Here is a 22,992-nt window from a genome sequence, read left to right on the forward strand (position 1 = left end):
GTAGTTAATTTGATTTCTGTGTGTTCCGTCTGGCAAGGTCCATGTATGTTGTCACTGTTTATGTTGGTGAAAGAAGGTATTTGCAATGAAGAAGTCATTGGCTTTGCAAAATTCTATCATTCAATCTCCAGCATTGTTTCTATCACAAAGGCCATATTTTCCAACTTCTGATCCTTCTTCTTTGTTTCCAACTTTCGCGTTCCAATCGCCAGTAATTATCAATGCATATTGATTGCATGTTCGATCAATTTCAGACTGCAGCAGCTGATAAAAATCTTCCATTTCTTCATCTTTGGCCCTAGTAGTTGGTGTGTCAAGTTAAATAATAGTCATATTAACTGGTCTTCCTTGTAGGCGTATGGATATTATCCTATCACTGACAGCGTTGTACTTCAGGATAGATCTCGAAATGTTCTTTTTGACGATGAATGCAACACCATTCCTCTTCAAGTTGTCATTCCCAGCATAGTAGACTATATGATTGTCCAATTCAAAATGGCCAATACCAGTCCATTTCAGCTCGCTAATGCCTAGGATATCCATGTTTATGAGTTCCATTTCATTTTTGATGATTTCCAATTTTCCTAGATTCATACTTCGTACATCCCAGGTTCCGATTATTAATGGATGTTTGCAGCTCTTTCTTCTCATTTTGAGTCATGTCACATCAGCAGATGAAGGCCCCGAAAGCTTTACTCCATCCACGTCATTAAGGTAGACCCTACTTTGAGGAGGCAGCTCTTCCCCAGTCATCTTTTGAGTGCCTTCCAACCTGGGGGGCTCATCTTCCAACACTATATCAGACAATGTTCCAGTGCTATTCATAAGGTTTTCACTGGCTAATGCCTTTCAGAAGTAGACCGCATGGTCTTTCTTCCTAGTCTGTCTTAGTCTGGGAGCTCACCTGAAACCTGTCCTCCTTGGGTGACCCTGCTGGTATCAGAATACCAGTGTCATAGCTTCCAGCATCACAGCAATACGCAAGCCCCCACAGTATGACAAACTGACAGACACTTGGGGGATTCTTCACAATGTTATCCATAGTTTGTTATGATCCACACTTTGGATGGTCAATAAAATACAAGTAAACATCTTTCTGGTATTCTCTGCTTTCAGCCAGGACCCATCTGACAACAGCAATGATATCCCTTGTTCCATGTCCTCTTTTGGATCCAGCTTGAATTTCTGATACTTCGTTGTCGATGCACTGCTTCAACCGCTTATGAATGATCTTCAGCAAAATTTTACTTGTGTCTCATATTGATGATATTTTTCCATAATTTTGAATTGCTTTGGATCATCTTTCTTTGGAATGGGTACAAATATGGAGCTCTTCCAGTTGGTTGGTCAGGTAGCTGTCTTCCAAATGTCTTGGCATAGACAGGTGAGCACTTCCAGCACTGCCTCCCTTTCTTGAAACATCTCAATTGGTATTCCGTCAATTCCTGGAGACTTGTTTTTCTCCAGTGGCTTCAGTGCAGCTTGTACCTCTTCCTTCGGTACCATAAGTTCTAGATCATATGCTACCTCCTTAAATGGTTAAACATCGACCAATTCTTTTTGGTACAGTGGCTCTGTGTATTCCTTCCATTTTCTTTTGATGCTTCCTGCGTTGTTTAATATTTTCCTCGTAGAATCCCTCAATATTGCAACTCAAGGCTTGAATTTTTTCTTCAGTCCTTTCAGCATGAGAAATGCGAAGTGCGTTCTTCCCCTTTGGCTTTCTATCTCCATGTCTTTGCACATGTCATTATAACACTTTACTTTGTCTTCTCGAGCCACCGTATGAAAGCTTTGGTTCAGCTCTTCATCATTTCTTCCTTTCGCTTTAGCTATTCTACATTCAGGAGCAACTTTCAGAGTCTCTTCTGACATCCATTTTGGTCTTTTCTTTCTTTCCCGTCTGTTTAATGACCTCTTGCTTTCTTCATGTATGATGTCCTTGATGTCATTCCACAACTTGTCTGGTCTTCAGTCATTAGCGTTCCATGCATAAAATCTATTCTTGAGATGGTCTCTAAATTCAGGTGGGTTTTTTTTTTTTTATGGTCAAGGTTGTACTTCAGCTCTCATGGACTTCTAATTTTCTTCAACTTCAACTTGGACTTGCACATGAGCAATTGATGCTGTCTTCTGCAGTCGACCCTGGCCTTGTTCTGACTGATGATATTGAGTTTTCCATTGTCTCTTTCCGCAGATGTAATCAATGTGATTCCTGTGTATTCCATCTGGCCAGCTCCACATGAATATAGTCACAGTTTGTTATTGAAAAAAGGTATTTGCAATGAAGAAGTCATTGGTCTTGCAAAATTCTGCCATGTGATCTCCAACGTTGTTTCTATCCCCAAGGCCATATTTTCTAACTATCAGTCCTTCATTGCTTCCAGCTTTCGCATTCCATTCACCATTAATTACCAATGCATGTTGATTGCATGCAGGGTCAATTTCAGATTGCAGAAGTTGATTAAAATCTTCAATTTCTTCATCTTTGGCCTTAGTGGTTGGTGTGTAAATTTGAATAATAGTCATATTAACTGATCTTCCTTGTAGGCACATGGATTTATTATCCTATCACTGACAGTGCTGTACTTCAGGAAAAAAATGTTCTTTGATGATGAACACACCATTCTTCTTCAATTTGTCATTCCCGGCATAGTAGACCATATGATTATCTCATTCAAAATGTCAAATACCAGTCCAATGCAGCTCACTAATGCCTAGGATATTGATGTTTATGCATTCCATTTATTTTTTTATTATTATTTTTATTGTACTTTAAGTGCAAATTTACAAATCAAGTCAGTCTGTCATACAAAAACTTACATACACCTTGCTATATAATCCTAGTTGCTCTCCCCCTAATCAGACAGCACACTCCTTCTCTCCACTCTATATTTCTGCATCCATTCAGCCAGCTTCTATCCCCCTCGGCCTTCACATCTCCCCTCCATATAGGAGTTGTCCACATAGTCTCATGTATCTACTTGATCCAAGAACCTCACTCTTCACCAGTATCATTTTCATCCCATAGTCCAGTCCAATCCCTGTCTGAAGAGTTGGCTTTGGGAATGGTTCCTGTCTTGGGCTAACAGAAGATCCAGGTAGCATGACCTCCAGAGTCCTTCTAGTCTCAGTCACACCATTAAGTCTGGTCTCTTTACAAGAATTTGAGGTCTGTATCCCACCGTTCTCCTCTTCTTTCAGGGATTCTCTGTTGTGTTCCCTGTCAGGGCAGTCATCTGTTGTAGCCAGGCACCATCTAGTTCTTCTGGTCTCAGGCTGGTGTAGCCTCTGATTTATGTGGCCATTTCTATTTCTTGGGCTCATAATTACCTTGTGTCTTTGGTGTTCTTCATTCTCCTTTACTCCAGGTAAGTTGAGAACAATTGATGCATCTTAGATGGCCACTTGCTAGCGTTTAAGACCCAGACGCCACACTCCAAAATGGGATACAGAATGTTTTCTTAATAGATTTTATCATGCCAGTTGACCTAGATGTCTGCTGAAACCGTGGTCCCCAAACCCCACCCCTGCTACACTGGCCTTCGAAGTGTTCTGTTTATTCAGGAAGCTTCTTTGCTTTTGGTTTAGTCCAGTTGTGCTGACCTCTCCTGTATTGTGTGTTGTCTTTCCCTTCACCTAAATTAGTTTTCGTCTACTATCTAGTTAGTGCAACCTCCCTCTCCCTCTCCCTCCCTCCACCCCCCCATAACAATCAAAGAATAATTTCTTCTCTGTTTAAACTATTTCTCGAGTTCTTATAATAGTGGTCTCATAAAATATTTCTCCTTTTGCAACTGACTAATTTCACTCAGCATGATGCCTTCCAGATTCCTCCAAGTTATGAAATGTTTCACAGATTCATCATGCTTTATCGATGCATAGTATTCCATTGTGTGAATATATCATAATTTTTTTAATAATTTTTATTGTGCTTTAAGTGGAAGTTTACAAATCAAGTCAGTCTCTCACACAAAAACTTGTATATACCTTGCTACACACTCCCAATTACTCTACCCCTAATGAGACAGCCCGCTCTCTCCCTCCACTCTCTCTTTTCATGTCCATTTCGCCAGCTTCTAACCCCCTCCACCCTCTCATCTCCCCTCCAGGCAGGAGATGCCAACATAGTCTCAAGTGTCCACCTGATCCAAGAAGCTCACTCCTCACCAGCATGCCTCTCCAACCCATTGTCCAGTCCAATCCATGTCTGAAGAGTTGGCTTTGGGAATGGTTCTTGTCCTGGGCCAACAGAAGGTCTGGGTGCCACGACCACCAGGGTTCTTCCAGTCTCAGTCAGACCATTAAGTCTGGTCTTATGAGAATTTGAGGTCTGCATCCCACTGCTCTCCAGCTCCCTCAGGGGCTCTCTGTTGTGTTCCCTGTCAGGGCAGTTATCGGTTGTAGCCAGGCACCATCTAGTTCTTTTGGTCTCAGAATGATGTAGTCTGTTGTTCATGTAGCCCTTTCTGTCTCTTGTGCTCATAATTGCCTTGTGTCCTTGGTGTTCTTCATTCTCCTTTGATCTGGGTGGGTTGAGACCGATTGATGCATCTTAGATGGCTGCTTGCTAGCTGAATATACCATAATTTATCCATTCATCCATTGATGGGCACATTGGTTGCCTCCATCTTTTTGCTATTGTAAACAGTGCTGCCGTGAACATGGGTGTGCATGTATCCGTTCTTGTAAAGGCTCTTATTTCTCTAGGATATATTCCAAGGAGTGGGATTGCTGGATCTTATGGTAGTTCTGTTTCTAACTTTTTAAGGAAGCACCAAATCGATTTCCCACCAGCCGTGTATAAGGGCATTTTACACTCCCACCAGCCGTGTATAAGTGTTCCAGTCTCTCCACAACCTCTCCAACATTTATTATTTTGTGTTTTTTGGATTAATGCCAGCCTTGTTGGAATGGGATGGAATCTCATTATAGTTTTGATTTGCATTTCTCTAATGGCTAATAATCTTGAGCATTTCCTCATGTATCTGTTAGCTACCTGAATGTCTTCTTTAGTGAAGTGCCTGTTCATATTTTTTGCCCATTTTTTATTTGGGTTATTCATCTTTTTGTTGTTGAGTTTTTGCAGTATCATGTAGATTTTAGACATCAGCCACTGATTGGAAATGTCATAGCTAAAAACTTCTTCCGAATCTGTAGGCAGTCCTTTTACTGTTTTGGTAAAGTCTTTGGATGAGCATAGGTGTTTGATTTTTAGGAGCTCCCAGTTATCTACTTTCTCTTCTGGTGTTTGTACATTGTTGGTAGTGTTTTGTATACCGTTTATGCCATGTATTCAGGCTCCAAGTGTTGTCCCTATTTTTTCTTCCATGACCTTTATTGTTTTAGATTTTATATTTAGGTCTTTGATCCATTTTGAGTTAGTTTTTGTGTATGGTGTGAGGTATGAGTCTTGTTTCATGTTTTTGCAGATGGAATCCAGTTATGCCTGTACCATATGGTAAAGAGACTGTCTTTTCCTCATTTAACTGACTTTGGGCCTTTGTCAAATATCAGCTACTCATATCTGGATGGATTTATGTCTGGATTCTCAATTCTGTTCCATTTGTCTAGGTATCTGTTGTTGTACCAGCACCAGGCTGTTTTGACTACTGTGGCAGTATAATAGGCTCTAAAATCAGGTAGAGTGAGGCCTCCCACTTTGTTCCTCTTTTTCAGTAATGCTTTACTTATCCAGGGCCTCTTTTCCTTCCATATGAAGTTGGTGATTTGTTTGTCCATCTCGTTAAAAAATGTGACTGGTATTTGGATCAGGATTGCATTGTATCTATAGATCGCCTTGGGCAGAATAGACATTTTTACAGTGTTGAATCTTCCTATCCACGAGCAAGGTATGTTTTTTGACTTATGTAGGTCTGTTTTGGTTTCTTGCAGTAGTGTCTTATAGTTTTCTTTGTATAGGTCTTTTATATCTCTGTTTAGATTTATTCCTAAGTATTTTATCTTCTCAGGGGCTATTGTAAATGGTATTGATTTGGTGATTTCCTCTCCGATGCTTTTTTTGTTGGTGTAGAGGAATCCAACTAATTTATGTATGTTTATCTTTTATCCTGACCCTCTGCTAAGCTCTTCTGTTACTTTCAGTAGTTTTCTTGAGTATTCCTTAGGGTTTTCTGTGTATAAGGTCATGTCATCTGCAAACAGAGACACTTTTTTTTTTAATTAACTTTTATTGAGCTTCAAGTGAATGTTTACAAATCGAGTCAAACTGTCACATATAAGTTTATATACACCTTACTCCGTATTCCCACTTGCTCTCCCCCTAATGAGTCAGCCCTTCCAGTCTCTCCTTTCGTGACAATTTTGCCAGCTTCCAACTCTCTCTATCCTCCCAACCCCCCTCCAGACAGGAGATGCCAACACAGTCTCAAGTGTCCACCTGATACAAATAGCTCACTGTTAAAAAAAATTTTTTTTTTCATCAGCATCTCTCTCCTACCCACTGTCCAGTCCCTTTCATGTCTGATGAGTTGTCTTCGAGAATGGTTCTTGTCCTGGACCAACAGAAGGTTTGGGGACCATGACCACCTGGATTCCTCTAGTCTCAGTCAGACCATTAAGTCTGGTCTTTTTGTGAGAATTTGGGGTCTACATCCCACTGATCTCCTGCTCCCTCAGGGGTTCTCTGTTGTGCTCCCTGTCAGGGTAGTCATCAGTTGTGGCCAGGCACCAACTAGTTCTTCTGGGCTCAGGATGATGTAGGTCTCTGGTTCATGTGGCCCTTTCTGTCTCTTAGTTATCGTGTGACCTTGGTGTTCTTCATTCTCCTTTGATCCAGGTGGGTTGAGACCAATTGATGCATCTTAGATGGCCGCTTGTTAGCATTTAAGACCCCAGACACCACATTTCAAAGTGGGATGCAGAATGTTTTCATAATAGAATTATTTTGCCAATTGACTTAGAAGTCCCCTTAAGCCATGGTCCCCAAACCCCCGCCCTTGCTCTGCTGACCTTTGAAGCATTCAGTTTATCCCAGAAACTTCTTTGCTTTTGATTTAGTCCAGTTGAGCTGACCTTCCATGTATTGAGTATTGTCCTTCCCTTCACCTAAAGCAGTTCTTATCTACTAACTAATCAGTAAAAAACCCTCTCCCACCCTCCCTCCCTCCCCGCCTCGTAACCACAAAAGTATGTGTTCTTCTCGGTTTATACTATTTCTCAAGATCTTATAATAGACATCTTATACAATATTTGTCCTTTTGCCTCTGACTAATTTCTCTCAGCATAATGCCTTCCAGGTTCCTCCATGTTATGAAATGTTTCACAGATTCGTCACTGTTCTTTATCGATGCATAGTATTCCATTGTGTGAATATACCACAATTTATTTATCCATTCATCCGTTGATGGACACCTTGGTTGCTTCCAGCTTTTTGCTATTGTAAACAGAGCTGCAATAAACATGGGTGTGCATATATCTGTTTGTGTGAAGGCTCTTATTTCTCTAGGGTATATTCCGAGGAGTGGGATTTCTGGGTTGTATGGTAGTTCTATTTCTAACTGTTTAAGATAACGCCAGATAGATTTCCAAAGTGGTTGTACCATTTTACATTCCCACCAGCAGTGTATAAGAGTTTCAATCTCTCCGCAGCCTCTCCAACATTTATTATTTTGTGTTTTTGGATTAATGCCAGCCTTGTTGGAGTGAGATGGAATCTCATCGTAGTTTTAATTTGCATTTCTCTAATGGCTAATGATCGAGAGCATTTTCTCATGTATCTGTTAGCTGCCTGAATATCTTCTTTAGTGAAGTGTGTGTTCATATCCTTTGCCCACTTCTTGATTGGGTTGTTTGTCTTTTTGTGGTTGAGTTTTGACAGAATCATATAGATTTTAGAGATCAGGCGCTGGTCGGAGATGTCATAGCTGGAAATTCTTTCCCAGTCTGTAGGTGGTCTTTTTACTCTTTTGGTGAAGGCTTTAGATGAGCGTAGGTGTTTGATTTTGAGGAGCTCCCAGTTATCTGGTTTCTCTTCATCATTTTTGGTAATGTTTTGTATTCTGTTTATGCCTTGTATTAGGGCTCCTAAGGTTGTCCCTATTTTTTCTTCCATGATCTTTATCGTTTTAGTCTTTATGTTTAGGTCTTTGATCCACTTGGAGTTAGTTTTTGTGCATGGTGTGAGGTATGGGTCCTGTTTCATTTTTTTGCAAATGGATGTCCAGTTATGCCAGCACCCTTTGTTAAAAAGACTACCTTTTCCCCAATTAACTGACACTGGGCCTTTGTCAAATATCAGCTGCTGATATGTGGATGGATTTATATCTGGGTTCTCAATTCTGTTCCATTGGTCTATGTGTCTGTTGTTGTACCAATACCAGGCTGTTTTGACTACTGTGGCTGTATAATAGGTTCTGAAATCAGGTAGAGTGAGGCCTCCCACTTTCTTCTTCTTTTTCAGTAATGCTTTGCTTATCCGAGGCTTCTTTCCCTTCCATATGAAGTTAGTGATTAAACAGAGATACTTTTATTTCTTCTTTGCCAATTTGGATTCCCTCCATTTCTTTATCTAGCATAATACCTCTGGCTAGGACCTCCAGCACAATGTTGAATAAGAGTGGTGATAAAAGGCATCCTTGTCTGGTTCCTGTTCTCATGGGGAATGGTTTCAGACTCTCTCCATTTAGGATGTTGTTGGCTATTGGCTTTGTATCAATGCCCTTTATTATATCGAGGAACTTTCCTTCTATTCCTATTTTGCTGAGAGCTTTTTTTTTTTTTATCATGAATGGGTCTTGGACTTTGTCACATGCCTTTTCTGCATCAATTGATAAAATCATGTGGTTCTTGTCTTTTGTTTTATTTATGTGATGGATTACATCGATTGTTTTTCTAATGTTGAACCACCCCTGCATACCTGGTATGAAACCTACTCGGCAAATTATTTTTTTGATATATTGTTGAATTCTATTGGCTAGAATTTTGCTGAGGATTTTTGCGTCTAAGTTCATGAGGGATATTGGTCTGTAATTTTCTTTTTTGTGGAGTCTTTACTTGGTTTTGGTATTAGGGATATGGTGGCTTCATAGAATGAGTCTGGGAGTATTCCCTCCTTTTCTATGCTCTGAAATACCTTTAGAGTAGTGGTGTTAACTCTCCAGTGAACTCGTCAGGACCAGGGATTTTTTTGTTGGGAGTTTTTAAATTACTTTTTCAATCTCTTCTTTTGTTTATGAGTTTATTTAGTTGTTCTGCCTCTGTTGGTGTTAGTTTAGGTAGGTAGTGTGTTTCTAGAAATTTGTCCATTTCCTCTAGGTTTTCAAATTTGTTAGAGTACGTCTTTTCATAGTACTCTGTTATGATTCTTTTAATTTCAGCTGGGTCTGTTGTGATAGCGCCTATCTCGTTTCTTATTCAGGTTACTTGTTTCCTCTCTTGTTTTTCTGTTGTCACTTTGGCCAATGGTTTATCAATTTTGTTAATTTTTTCAAAGAATCAGCTTTTGGTCTTGTTAACTCTTTCAATTGTTTTTCTGTTTTCTGTTTCATTTAATTCTGCTCTAATTTTTATTATTTGCTTTCTTCTGGTGCCTGAAGCTTTCTTTTGTTGCTCTCTATTTGTTCAAGTTGTAGGGATAAGTCTTTGATTTTGGCCCTTTCTTTTTTTTGTATCTGTGCATTTATTGATATAAATTGACCTCTGAGCACTCCTTTCGCTGTGTCCCAAAAAAGGTTATGATAGGAAGTGTTTTCATTCTCGTTGGATTCTATGCATTTGTTTATTCCATCCTTAATTTGTTCTAAAATCCAATCGTTTTTGAGCAAAGTGTTGTTCAGTTTCCCTGTGTTTGATTTATTTTTCCTGATTTTTCTGTCATTGACTTCTAGTTTTATGGCTTTATGGTCAGAGAAGATGCTTTGCAATATTTCAATGTTTTGGATTTGTTTAGGCTTGCTTTATGCCCTAATACGTGGTCTATTCTAGATAAGGTTCCACGTGCATTGGAAAAGAAAGTATACTTGGATGCTGTTGAGTAGAGTGTTCTGTATATGCCTATGCAGTCAAGTTGATTCCATTTCATTTTTGACGATTTCCAGCTTTCCTAGATTCATAGTTCATACATTCCACTTTCCGATTATTAACGGATGTTTGTGGCTGTTTCTCCTCATTTTGAGTCTTGACACATCAGCAAATGAAGGTCCTAAAAGCTTAACTCCATCCACATCATTAAGGTCAACTCTACTTTGAGGGGAAACCTTGGTGCCATAGTGGTTAAGAGCTATGACCGCTAACCAAAAGGAAGGCAGTTTGAATCCACCAGGTGCTCCTTGGAAACCCTATGCGGCAGTTCTACTCTGTCCTATAGGGTCACTATGAGTCAGAATCAACTCAACGGTGATTTTTTTTTTTTTTTCCTACTTTGAGGAGGTTGCTCTTCCCCCGTTGTATTTTAAGTGCCTTTCAACCCGAGGGGCTCACCTTCCCACACTATATCAAACAATGTTCCGCTGCTATTTATGAAGTTTCGCTGTCCAGTTCTTTCAGAAGCAGACTGCCAGGTCCTTCCTCCTAGTTGCTCTTAGTCTGGAAGCTCTGCTGAAACCTGTCCACCAAGAGTGACCCTGCTAGTATTTGAAATACTGGTGGCAAAGCTTCCAGTATCACAGCAACATGCAAGCCACCACAGTACAACAAACTAACAGGCACGTGGTGGAGGAAGATGTATAAAAAAAAAAAGGAAGACTAAATTGTCCAGTACTCAACAAGGTAGAATTCACAAAGCCTGTCTTTCAAACAAAGGTCATGAGGCACACAAAGAATCAGGAAAACATAAGCCATAACGGGGAGAATAATGCATCAGGCAAAAGTAACCCAGAATTGACACAGATGTTAGAATCATCAGTCATGGACATTAAAGCTGTTATTATAATTGTATTCCAGATGTCAGAAAAGTTAAGTCAAGATGGAAAATATAGACAAGACTTCACTGAGGTGAAATTTGTAAAGATGAAAACTACAATATTTAAGATGAAAAAATACACTGGATGGGATTAACAGAAGATTAGACTGGGCGAAAGAAAACATTAGTGACCTTGAAGACATATCAGTAGAAACTATCCAAAATTAAACACAAGAGATAAAAGAATCCAAAAAAAAAAAATGAAAAGAACATCAGTTGGCTGTTGGACAACTTCCAGTGGCCTGATATACGTTTAATTGGAGTTCCCAGGGCAGGGGTGTAAAAAAAACATTTGAAGAAATAATGGGTGAATATTTTTTTCATTTGGTAAACACTATAAATCACACATACAAGAAGCTTTATTAACCCCAAGCACAAGAAATAAGAAAATTATACACAAGGCACATCATTATCAAGTTGTTCCAGATCAGCAATAAACAGAAAATCCTAAAAGCAGCCAGTGAAAAATGGCACGTACGTACAGAGGAACAAAGGTACGGATGACAGCAGTGATGAAACAAACCAGTTCTAAAAGACATGTGGGAGTGCTAAGGACCTAGAGTAGCCAGAACAATTGTGAAAAAGAACAAAGTTGGAATACCTGATTTCAAGACATTATAAAGCGGCAATACTGAAGACAGTGTGAGACTGACATGAAGATAGACAAATAAATCAATGGAAGAGAATAAGCCAAAAATCCAAAACCAAACGCATTGCCATTGAGTGGATTCTGACTAAGGGCGATGCCGTGTGTCACAGAGTAGAAATGCTCCTCATGGTTTTCTTGGATGTAATCTTTACGGAAGCAGATCTCCAGGCCTTTCTTCTGTGGTGCCCCTGGGTGGTTCAAACCACCAACCTTTCAGATAGCATTCAGGAGCAGACTGTTTGCACCACCCAGGCACCTGTGGCCCACAGATTTCTAGGAGCTCCGTGCACCAGCAGACAGGTTTCCGTGTATGAATCAGTTAAGAGTAGACACTATCCTAGTTTCATAGGTGTCAAGGAGCAAAGCACTCAGATTGGGCCTTCATAGGGGGAGGGGGCCAAGTTACCTGATGGGCTTCTTGCTCTCCCTGATGCAGGCTCCAGCAGAACCAGCCTCAAAGGGCGGCACAGCGCAGGATGCCAGAGATAGAAAATAGGCTGTTAGGAGAGACAGTGTATACACTGGCAAGAACTGAGCCAGTTTAGAATTTGTGAGATGTCAGCCAGCTGAGCGTGGGAAGGGCGCTGGGCCACAGCCTCCTGGAGCAGGAGGCTCGGGCTAATGGTAGGAGCAACCAGCTATCCAGGGTGCTGGGGTGCTGCCTGCCAGCCGGCCCTCACACAACCCTTCCGTCCACAGCCACTGAGAGCTCTGGGTCCTTGCAAGACACCTCAGGGGACAGCGCAAGCAGCCTGCACAGCCCCCCTCACCCAGGGCTGTCGAAGCTGGAAGACGACAGTGCCTCCACCCCAGGTTCCAGGTCCTCCTCACAGGGTACCTCCCCAGCTCTTCCTGGCGGGAGTTCTCAGCAGCTTCTCAGTGGCGGACAATTCACAACCTCAGTGAGTATCTCTCTGGCCGAGACTCTAGGTACTGAGGGCAATCAGGATCCACCTAGGCTGGCAAGACCCCATGGACCCCCAGAGAAGCCCCCAACCCCTGACCCCCAAGTGAGGCAGTTGTAACCAAAGAGCCTCTGGGGCTGCTTGTCCCCACAAGTAGTCCTGAGCTTAGATAATACACCCCTTCAGGGCTGGCTCCCAGCTCAGGGCACAGCCCCATTCTGGGGCAGACCAGACACCGTCCCTTCTTCTCAGAGCCCCTCAGATGCCGTCCCTCTTTCTCAGAGCCCCTTCAGACACTGTCCCTCCTCTCAGAGCCCCCCAGACACTGTCCCTCCTTCTCAGAGCTCCCTAGACTCTGTCCCTCCTTCTTAGACACCCCCAGACACAGTCTCTCATCTCAGAGACCCTCCAGACACTGTCCCTCCTTCTCAGAGCCCCCTAGATACCGTCCCTCTTTCTTAGAGCCCCCAGACACTGTCCCTCCTTCTTGGAGCCCCCCAGACATGGTCCCTCCTCTCAGAGCCCCGCAAACACCATTCCTCTTCTCAGAGGCCCTCCAGACATTGTCCCTCTTCTCAGAGCCCCCCAGTCCTGGCCAGGTCCTGCTCAGGTGAAGGGGCCTGAGCACCAGAAGGGCTGAGCAGACAGGTGGCGGAGGTGGTCTATTAGCCTTGCGTGACAAGGCTGATCAAAGGGCTCACTGCTACAGATGTGGGGTCCAGACCAACCACTGTGCTGGGCCCTTCCTGAGGACAGTGATCACCCAGCCACCACCATTGTAAGTCCTCAAAACCAGCAATGTCTGTTGAGCACCTTCTCTGTGCAGATTGTCCTAGGGCCTGAGAGAAACTGGGGAAACCCCAGGCCCCACCCTGGGGTGTGCATCCCGGTCTAGGCATAACAGGCATAAGGGTGATTGTAAAGGGCTCCTCAGATAGAGATCCCCAGTCCTCTGTAGAGAACAGGTGTTGAGGTGACAGGAAAGGGCTTCTCAGATGGAGATCCCTGGTACTTCACAGAGAACCGGCAACAAGGTGGCAGGAAAGGGCTCCTCAGGCAGAGATCCTGTCACCAAGATCTCTTTCACAGAGGCCATTCCTTTTTTCTATCGTTACTGGAGCTGTAGGTTCAGTGTGGCCTGCTTCAGCCCCAGGCATGTTCCCAGGTCTTGGAAGAAGCCCCCTACTGGTCCCGGGCAGTGTGAGAAAAAGGAAAGGTCTGGTTTCAAGGGTTCTCTGAGCCTGGAGTTTGGGAAGCAGGTCCTTGCGCCACGTGATAAGCAGCAAGTGGGTTGGTTCTGATCAGTGATCCCTCCTTCTCGTCAGAACAAAGCCCCCCACGTCTCAGGCCTCTCCACAGTGTTCTGACTGGCAGGTGGAAAATTCTGTAAGTAGCTGGTTTCCTGGCTAAACCCCAAGTAACCGAAGTGGAGATGAGAGGGCATTCCTAACCATGACTTGACTCTGGCTGACTGCACGTCCCACCGCCTGTCGCAGATACATCAGCCTGCCTGCGTGGCACTCTAACCGCACCTCCAGGGACAGCACCTTCTCCAAGCTGGGCACCCCTTCCCACTAACCCACTGCTTGGCACCCCTCTACCTCCGTTGCCCCAAGCTGCAGCTCCTCTGAGGGGCCTGCAAGCTTGTCCAGTGGTGACAACAACCCAGCCTGGAGGGTCCCAGGGCGAGGACCTCCTCCCAGGGTGCCCACAAGCGCTCCATTGTGTCAGGGTCAGCTGGAGCCCAGGGCCTACCACTTGCACTGAGACCTTGGGGCCACAGGGTGACCAGCCTGTCAAGCGCCACACGACCCATTCCCAGAACTGTGAGCCCCGACATCTACCATCCAGATGCATCTGGGTGCTGGCCTGACTCTCCTGCTGGCAGCGGGCAGGACACAGCCCTCAGCACAAGGAGCCCTTGGAGAAAGGATGTACTGCCTGGGCCAACCCAGTCAGATGGGAATGCCTCCCACAGGCTCTTGTTTTCAGAATGCCCTCAAGCTGAAACCATGGAGGCCAGGGGCATGGGGCCTCACATGCAGGGGCGGGAACGGGGAGTGGGCACAAGGGCGCAATGGCCAAATCAGTTTGTGCTGTTCCTGCCACCACCTGCTCACCCCCAGCCGCTGCGCTGCCACAGTCCGAAGACTCCCGGGAAGGTGTCCTGCTCTCCGCAGGGTCACATACTCATAGCTCTGAGACCCCTGCCTTCACGGAAGAGCTTGCAGTCTACGCTCTCGGGGGCAGGAGTCAGAGGCAGAGGACCAGCCTCCCAGTGAGGTTGCCCGCTGCCCCACCCGGCTCTTTGAAGGCCTCTTGAACTGCATGCGATTTGGGTCCAGGACGAATGTCGCTAAGTGTGGATTCTGTGTGTCTGTGAAGCAGAGGCTGTTTTCCACACGTTACGTATGAAATCCACGAGGGCTTCCTTTTCCCACAGGGCCTGCATGCGAGAGGCACACGGGGTCAGAACTGCAAACGCAGCAACTGGCATCTTTTAGGGCCCAAACTTCTGTATCCACCGTGTCAGACGGGATCTCCAGAGAAGGAGAGCCAATAGGACACACAGAGAGAGGCTTCTTTTAAGGGTGTGGTTCATGGGGTCGTGGGGCTGGTGAGTGAAATCACAGGGCGTCCGGCAGGGTCTGTTACAGTCTTGAGGCAGATGCCCTGTACCCAGGAAAGCTCATTTTTGCTCTGAGGACCTTCCACTGATTGGGTGAGGCCCACTCACATCTCCTTTGCTTCAAGTCAACTGGTTATACATGTTAACCGTATTTACGAAATACTCCCAGGACAAATTCTAAACAAGTATTTGGCAAACAGCTGGGCACCATAGCCAAGCCACAGTGACACATGAAATTCCCCCTCAAAACATGGAGACCCCGTGGGATGCTCCTACTAGGGCGGAGACATACGAGCTCACTGGCCATCCTCATGCTGAGTGAAACTGACCCTGCAGAGAAAACACTGCTTCTCTCTGAAGCCTGGGAGAAGGAGCTGGTGGCAGTGCCTTCATTCCTATGGCCCGTCCTCTTCACAAGGTCCCATATGGCTTTAATAACAATGTGGCTGATCTGTCCAAAAGCTGGCCTCTGAGTGTCAGAGGTCTGGGCAGCATGGGGAAGAGCAAACAAGGATGTTCCCCCCACACATGGGTGAGGTCGCTGCCCCCTACAAGTCCACATTCGGTCCATGGCCCCTTTACTCCACCACATCTGCTCCTGCTCTCCCCTGTACCCTTGTTGCTAGTTCCTGGCCACCTGCTCGATGCTCGCTCAGGGGAATGGGGAGGAAAGAGTGTGCAGTTCATAGCGGGTGGTCCCTGCAGCTCAGGGCCCAGAGAGAGCTCTAGGCTGCCCATGCTGCCCAGCCAACTGGACACTCCCTCAGGTGGCATTGCCCCTGTGATCATGAGACTTGGCTGAGCACAGCCAGGTGGAGGAGGTCCTGACGGTGCCTGCTACGTGATGGGGATGTGAGTGAACGCTGAACGGCCTGTAACACAATCTGTTTTGACAGTTGTGACTGACCCAGCAAGGGCCGGCTCAAGGGCAGGAGGAGCTGTGACCACGGACACCACGTGACATCAGCAAGTGAAACGCTCAAGCAGGGGTGTTCCTGATGACCCACCCCCGGCCTCCTGGCCTTCCTGGACGGCACCCTTACTCTGGACGAGGCACAGGATATGGTGGAAGCACCCCCACTCTGGAGGGGCGTGGTGGAAGCTTGAAGACCCTGGTCCTGGTGGGACACCTCCCAACCATAGGCTTGGGTTTCTTCAGTCTCAGTGGGCAAGGACAGTCCCCAGGCGTGGCACCCATGGAGGGTCAGCAACACCTCTGCACATCTGAGTATAATCCAGAGGTGCCTGGAAACACTGTCGTGTCCCGCCTCTCTATTAACAGTCCTGTGTAGTTAGCGTAGGAAGTGCCTGAGTTAGGTCTGAGGAGCCCTGGGGCCGCAGCTACCACCAGTGAGCCTGGGACCAGCCATAACCTGCTCACCTCAGTGCTTTCCCAGTGGGGGCCCAGAGCCGAGCCCCTGACTCCAGCTGGGGGGGTGCAGACCACAGCCCCCAGGGCACAGGAGTTGGGCGAGTTTGACTAGGCCTAGGGCAGGAGGTCTGATGAACGTGGACAGTGTGGCCCAGAGGACCACCCCTCACTGGCAGCAGTTTCTCTGCTGGCCCCACGCCTCCCCCAGGCTCCCTGCCCAGGGAGCCAGATGCTGGAGCCACTGCAGAAACGGGCAGATAAACAGGTAAAGGTAGGTTTGGAAACTGCCTGTCAGAGGCCAAATGGGAAACTTTTGTTACTTTTGCTACCTTGTTTCAATACTGACCTGTTTGAAACTTTAAGAAGGAAAATAAATGCAACTTTTCAGGCTTCCTCCCATTCCCCTTGTTGGGTCCTGGAAACTGAGCTAGGAGTCCAGGATCACCCGAGCACCTCTTTCAAAGGGGCCAGCCCCCCCACCCAGTGGGTGACTCAGAACTGAGCAGCCCTGGGCAGCAGGGTGAGGCTCTGCATCGCCACGTCCACGTCAATGTCAGGCCTGGCCAAGCGCGGGCACTCCTCAGCGTGACAGCAGGGTGCAGTCCCCACACACACACCTCACCCTCCTTCCTGACGATGCTTGGGTTCCACCACTGGAACGTTGTCCTACAAACACCTGTCCACCAAGGAGCACGGAGTCAGCAGTAGCTGCCCCAGTAGCCTTGCCCCAAATGATGGTGCTCCTGAGGGGGGTCACATCATCAGTGACTACAAACGCCTGTTGGTGCTGGGGGCTGATGTGGACGCCATGCTTGGAAAGGGCTTGTTGTTCACAGATGCCTTCACGTGGAATCTGGTATTTCCTGCAGTGTGGTCACAGGATAGCCATTTGGCAGACAAGAAAACTAAGGCTCAGGGGGAGGCAGCTTCTCTGAGACCTTCCACCTGAGTCCACAGCTCTGCCAAGGCTGGCATCGGCTCTGCTGGGCTGGACAGCATCACTGGGGTGTCCGAGTGCCTCTGGACAGTGCCCTTCCATGACTCGGGCTGCCCAGGGTCCTTGGGGGAATGAAGGCGCAGAGAAGGGAAAGACAAAGTGCCAGACCCTCATCACAGGTGCCTTCCCCAGTCCCTGGCCCCACCTGACTCCCAGGTGGAGTGCAAAGAGAGGGCCCAACCCCAAGGCCCACTCTGAAAGGTTAACATTGGTTGGCCCCCAGAGCCCAGCTGGGCCTGACCTTTTTTGAATGGGCCAGAAGAGGTGATGAGCAGGACCCAGTGCAGCCGATTCCGGCAGGTTAGCCAGGGGAGGCTGCCTGGGGCTGGCCACCTGCAGGAGGCCTCCCAAGGATCACCATCTAAACATTGAGGTGTGACCTGACCTGGGGCAGGTTGAGCCCTTGCTGGCAGTCCAGGCCCGGTGTCTGCCAGCCCGCAGATGGATGCCACCCCCCCCCACAAGCAAACTAATGTCTGGGACCAAAATAGACGTCAGATGACAGCAGGAGCTGGCTGCACTCACAGCAGCTGCAGCTAAAAATAGGCGTGAAGGACCAACTCCCTCCAGAGGGTCCCAGTCCTCAGCCGTCCTGCCTGGGGGCCTGTGGCACCATGAGGTCACTGCGTTGCCTTTCCTCCGAGGCCCTGGCGGCCCATGCGCCGGTGGCCTTGCAGAGCCTGGACTGTGTGGCCCACAACCTCTACCCTCTGCTCTTCAAGGCCAGCTACTTGCTGGAGCAGGTGGACCTGGTGCAGGCCTTGCTGGTGCGCTGGCCGCTGGAGGAGTTCCGGCTCGGCGCGCTGCTGGGGCCGGGCACCGACCATCCCGAGGACCTGCGCGACCGGCCCTGCCGGCCCTGCCTAGAGGCCTGCGTGCGCGGCCTGAGGGGCCACGTGCTGCGCGCTGAGGGCCGCACGCATCTGCGGCTGGCGGACCTCACCGGCCTGCGCGACGTGCAGGAGCCGCGGTGCCGCTGCGGACGGACGCTGGGCCGCTGGGGCCGCACGGAGCTGCTGGCCCGGGCCTGTTTGGAGCTGCAGGCAGAGCCACGCGTGGCTGGGAGCCCCACCGTCGAAGTGCTGGCTGACCTTTTCGTCACCGAAGGCAATTTTGAGGCGGTGGTGCGCGCCCTGCGACAGGCGGGCACCGCGCCGCTGCGGTTGCTCTGCCCTTCGTTCAGGGCTGACAGCCTGCGCCCGGCCCAGCTACTGCAGGTGCTGCGGCTGGCGGGCCCCGGGGCACTGCGCAGGCTGGAGGTGGTGCACAACGTACGGCTGCATGCCGGTCACGTGGAGCAGCTCCTGGCGCAGGTGCGCTTTCCCCGGCTGACGGCGCTCACGCTGCCCGCCAAGGCCTTCGACGCGCCGCCGCTGGCCCAGGGGTCCGGCCCCCACGACGAGGACTCCCACCTGGCTGCCATCGCCAGGGCGCTCAGCCAGATGACCCAGCTCACTGAGCTCAGTGTGGCCTTTTCCACGCTCACTGGCAAGGTCCAGCAGCTGCTGGGGTGAGTGGGGGGTGAGGGCCGAGGGCGGGCCAGGGGCACCAGGGCAGACACAACGGTTGCATACCCTGCAGAGGGCTAGGCTGCAGATGCACCAGGAGTGGGAAGATGGGAGCTGTTTACATACCAGACCACCAGCTCCTACCTGCCCTGGGACACTGGAGTGGGCAGGCCAGCAGCTCCTACCTGTCCCCCACCCCAACCCTGGAGTGGGCAGGCCACCAGCTCCTACCTGTCCCCCACCCCAACCCTGGAGTGGGCAGGCCACCAGCTCCTACCTGTCCCCCACCCCAACCCTGGAATGGGCAGGCCACCAGCTTCTACCTGTCCCCCACCCATGACCCTGGAGTGGGCAGGCCACCAGCTCCTACCTGTCCCCCACCCCCGACCCTGGAGTGGGCAGTCCGGCAGCTCCTACCTGCCTCGGGACCCTGGAGTGGGCAGGCCACCAGCTTCTACCTGTCCCCCACCCCCAACCCTGGAGTGGGCAGGCCACCCCCAGCAGTCCCTCCCTCAGAGCCAGGGGGAAGAGAAGAAGAGTGGTCGGCATGTGGGTAACCTGGGAAGGCAGAGAGAATTCAGAGGAGACTTTCCAGTTAGTGAGCAAAAGAGAAAGTTACCCGATAGCAAAGAAAGAAAAGAGAAGTAACCACGTAATCAAATCTTTGGAAATGCCCTCTAGGGCACTGTACCAGTTATCTGCTGCAGTGTAATGAGTTCCCCAACACTCAGTGGCTTTCACAAGCATCGTCTCTCAGTGCCAGGGATCAGGAACCCCAGCTGGGTGCATGTGGCTGGGGGTCTCCCAGGAGGTTGCTGTCAGCTGTTGGCTGGTCGGTGGTCTCATTTGAGGGCTTGGTGGGGTGGGGCCCTCAGTTCCTCACCACAAAGGCTTCCTGCAGGCTGCCTGAGAGTCCTCATGACTCTGTGACTGGTGACGAGAGAGACTGAGGGAGAGGCTGAGAGCCCCTGATGGAAGCTGTGGTCCTTGTAACCTGATCTTGAGTGACAGCCCATTGCTTCTGCTAGTGTTCTCTCGGTTAAAAGCCAGCCACCAGGTCCTGCCCATAATGGGGGGGGGGGCACCACACAGAACACAGCACGGGGAGGGGGTCCTTGGGCCACAAGTATATCTATAAAAACTTATTAAAAAGTCAACTTTTCATTTCTTGAGCCAGTGAGTTTGAAGGTGTACTTTTCACATTTAGGGAATCCAGCCCTGGTGGTGTAGTGGTTAAGAGCTAGGGCTGCTAACTAAAAGGTCGGCAATTCGAATCTACCAGGTGCTCCTTGGAAACAATATGGGACAGTTCTACTCTGTCCTATACGGTCACCATGAGTCAGAATCGACTCAACAGCAATGGGTTTGGTTTGTTTTCTCTGTCCTGTAGGGTCACTGTGAGTCAGAATCGACTTGACGATAACAGATAGGGTTTTTTGGTTTTCTTTTTTTTTTTTTTTTTTTTGGTCTTCTTCTTTGGGAGCCCTGGTGGCACAGTGGTTAACAGCTACAGTGAGCTATGGCTACTAACCAAAAGGTCAGCAGTTCAAATCTACCAGCTGCTCCTTGGAAACCCTACAGGGTAGTTGTACTCTGTTCTGTATGGTTGCTATGAGTTGGAATCGACTCGCTGGCAAAGGTTTTTTTTTTTTTTTTTGGCTACTTCTTTTACACAAAGAAAACCCAGAAACTGTAGACCTGGGCTGGCTAGGGGCTCCCCCAGCAGACATCTGGGCCCCTCCTCACACCTCAGGCCTTCCAGGGAGAGGCAGCTAGGGCATGGAGTCTCAAGTGAGTGGTCAGGTGGCCTTCAAGCAGGTGGCTGGGGCAGTGGGTGGAGGCCAGCAGAGGACCAGAGGTGCAGAGGGCCTGCGGTGGGAGCATGGCGCTCGAGGGTGCATGCAAGGAGGGAGTGGCCAAGGCAAGCAGAGGGAAGGACTTGGCTTTTCCTGAGCAAGAAGAGCCCTTGGAGGTCCTGAGCCTCATGCTTCCCAAGACTCACCCTGCTCCTGGGGTCCACACAACAGGCCTGAGAAGGGAGCGGACAGGGCAGTTGGAACAAGAAGACCACCCACTCTGAGCAAGGTGCAGGGCAGGTGAATTCCACACACAGCCAGGCCTGGTCAGGCCCCTGGCCTAGATGACCCTGGACTGGACCCCAAGGCCTTGCTCAGAGCAGGGCCAGGCACTCTATTCCCTGCTCACTCTCACTGTGCTCTTCACCCCTCAGCGTGCATAACCTTCCTGCACATAACGCATTCAGGAAACAGTGTGGCACTGAAACAAACGCACAGCGGCCTGTTTACCCTGAACCCCAGCACGGGCACCGCCTTCTGCAAACAGGAGGCAGCTGATTTTCCCCACAGAACCTGCAATGTGAATACGCGGAGGGGCAGGGTGATGGAGACCAGCCCTGGAGGATGGTGGGAGAGGTATGGGTGGACAGGTTGGCGGGGAAGGCAGGAGACGCCCCTCTCCACTTACGAGGGTCAGTTCACACACTGTCTCCTCCAGGAAGCCTGCCTTGGTAGCCCCTCCTGTGGGACCTTCCACCAGAACTCACAAAGTAGAACTGGATCTAAACCCTACTCCCCGGCCCTCGATTTCCTTTCTGGGCACCTCTGGTCTTCGTCTGAGTGCCCTTGTATGTATGGCAGGGCAGGGAAGGGCCAGGGCCAGCAAACTCTCTGCAAAGGCCAGCAAGTACACCAGGCTCCGTGGGCCTAAAGTCTGTCACATGACCCAGACAATAGGCAAACGAATGAGTCTGGCTGTGCTCCAACAAAACTTATTTATGAACACTGAAATTTGAACTTCAAGCCATTGTCAGGTGTCTTTTTTTTTTTTTCCACCTATTTAAAAATATAAGAACCATTCATAGCCTGCAGGTGTACAAAATCCAGCCTCTGGCTAGACTGGGCCCTTGGGCTGCGGCTTGCCAACCCCTGGGATAGACAATCAGTGATTGATGGCTATCCCCCCCACCCCCACTTCAGTCCTCCTTCCTGAGACCCTTCTCTCACCTCTGCTGCTTCCACCTTGCCCGCAGCCCCCTGCAGACCCCACTTCGGACCCTGGACCTGGCCAACTGTGCCCTGAACTATGCAGACATGGCCTTTTTGGCAAGTTGCCCCCACGCTGCCCACCTGGAGGTGCTGGACCTTAGTGGTCACGACCTGGTCAGCCTGTACCCATCCACCTTCTTCCGGCTGCTCAGCCGTGCCGCCCCCTCACTGCGGGCCCTCACCTTGGAGGAGTGTGGCATCGGGGACCAGCACGTGAATAGGCTTGTCCTGGGCCTGAGCCCCTGCCTCCAGCTGCAGGAGCTCCGGCTCCTGGGGAACCCGCTGTCAGCCCGTGCTCTGCGGAGCCTCTTTGCTGCCCTCTGTGAGCTCCCTGGGCTGCGGTGCATCGAGTTTCCAGTGCCAAAGGACTGCTACCCCGAGGGTGCCACCTACCCGCAGGATCAGCTGGCCATGTCCAAGTTTGACCAGCAGAAGTATGAGGAGGTGGCGGGGGAGCTGCGTGCGATGCTACTGCGGGCTGGCCGGGATGACATCCAGGCTTCCACACCCCTCTTCGGGACCTTCGACCCCAACATCCAAGAAAGAAGCCAGGAGCTGGGGGCCTTCCTACTGCAGTCTTTCAAGAGTGCTCTGGAGAAGTTTTCTAGAGCGTTAGAGCAGATGGAGTAGGCCCTGGAGATGGCGCCGAGGATGGGGCAGCTAAGCATCGGTGTGGGGGCCACAGCGAGCCTCCGTCACCACCACTGGGACTCTGTCGCAACCGTCCTTCCAGGCGGCATGGCAGACTCAGTGTCAGCACAGCAGGGATCTTGGAATCCAGGAAAAGCCCCCAGGAAAGGGAATTGCACCAGGGTGAGCAGGAGAAACCCTTCCAGGGCAGGGAGCAGAAAGCCTTGGGAACTGCGGGGTGATTGTTGAGGCCACGGCCCAGGTGGCTGAGACAGGGAAAGGAAGGGGCACTCCAACATAAAGTGCAGCAGAGAAC

At 49.0% G+C, this 22,992-nt stretch overlaps 1 protein-coding gene across 1 annotated transcript; it reads left to right on the forward strand.

The window, feature by feature from the left end:
• Positions 1-14,552: 14,552 nt before the first annotated feature.
• LRRC14B (leucine rich repeat containing 14B) lies at positions 14,553-22,726 on the forward strand. Its single transcript, XM_003422781.2, has 5 exons — positions 14,553-14,753; positions 16,685-16,747; positions 17,165-17,332; positions 17,965-18,983; positions 22,031-22,726. The coding sequence occupies exons 1-5, from the start codon at positions 14,553-14,555 to the stop codon at positions 22,674-22,676; spliced, it is 2,097 nt and encodes a 698-aa protein (XP_003422829.1). The 3' UTR covers positions 22,677-22,726.
• Positions 22,727-22,992: the final 266 nt, after the last annotated feature.

This window comes from Loxodonta africana, chromosome 2 (genome assembly GCF_030014295.1).
Source record: "Loxodonta africana isolate mLoxAfr1 chromosome 2, mLoxAfr1.hap2, whole genome shotgun sequence".
Classification (NCBI taxonomy): Eukaryota; Metazoa; Chordata; class Mammalia; order Proboscidea; family Elephantidae; genus Loxodonta; species Loxodonta africana.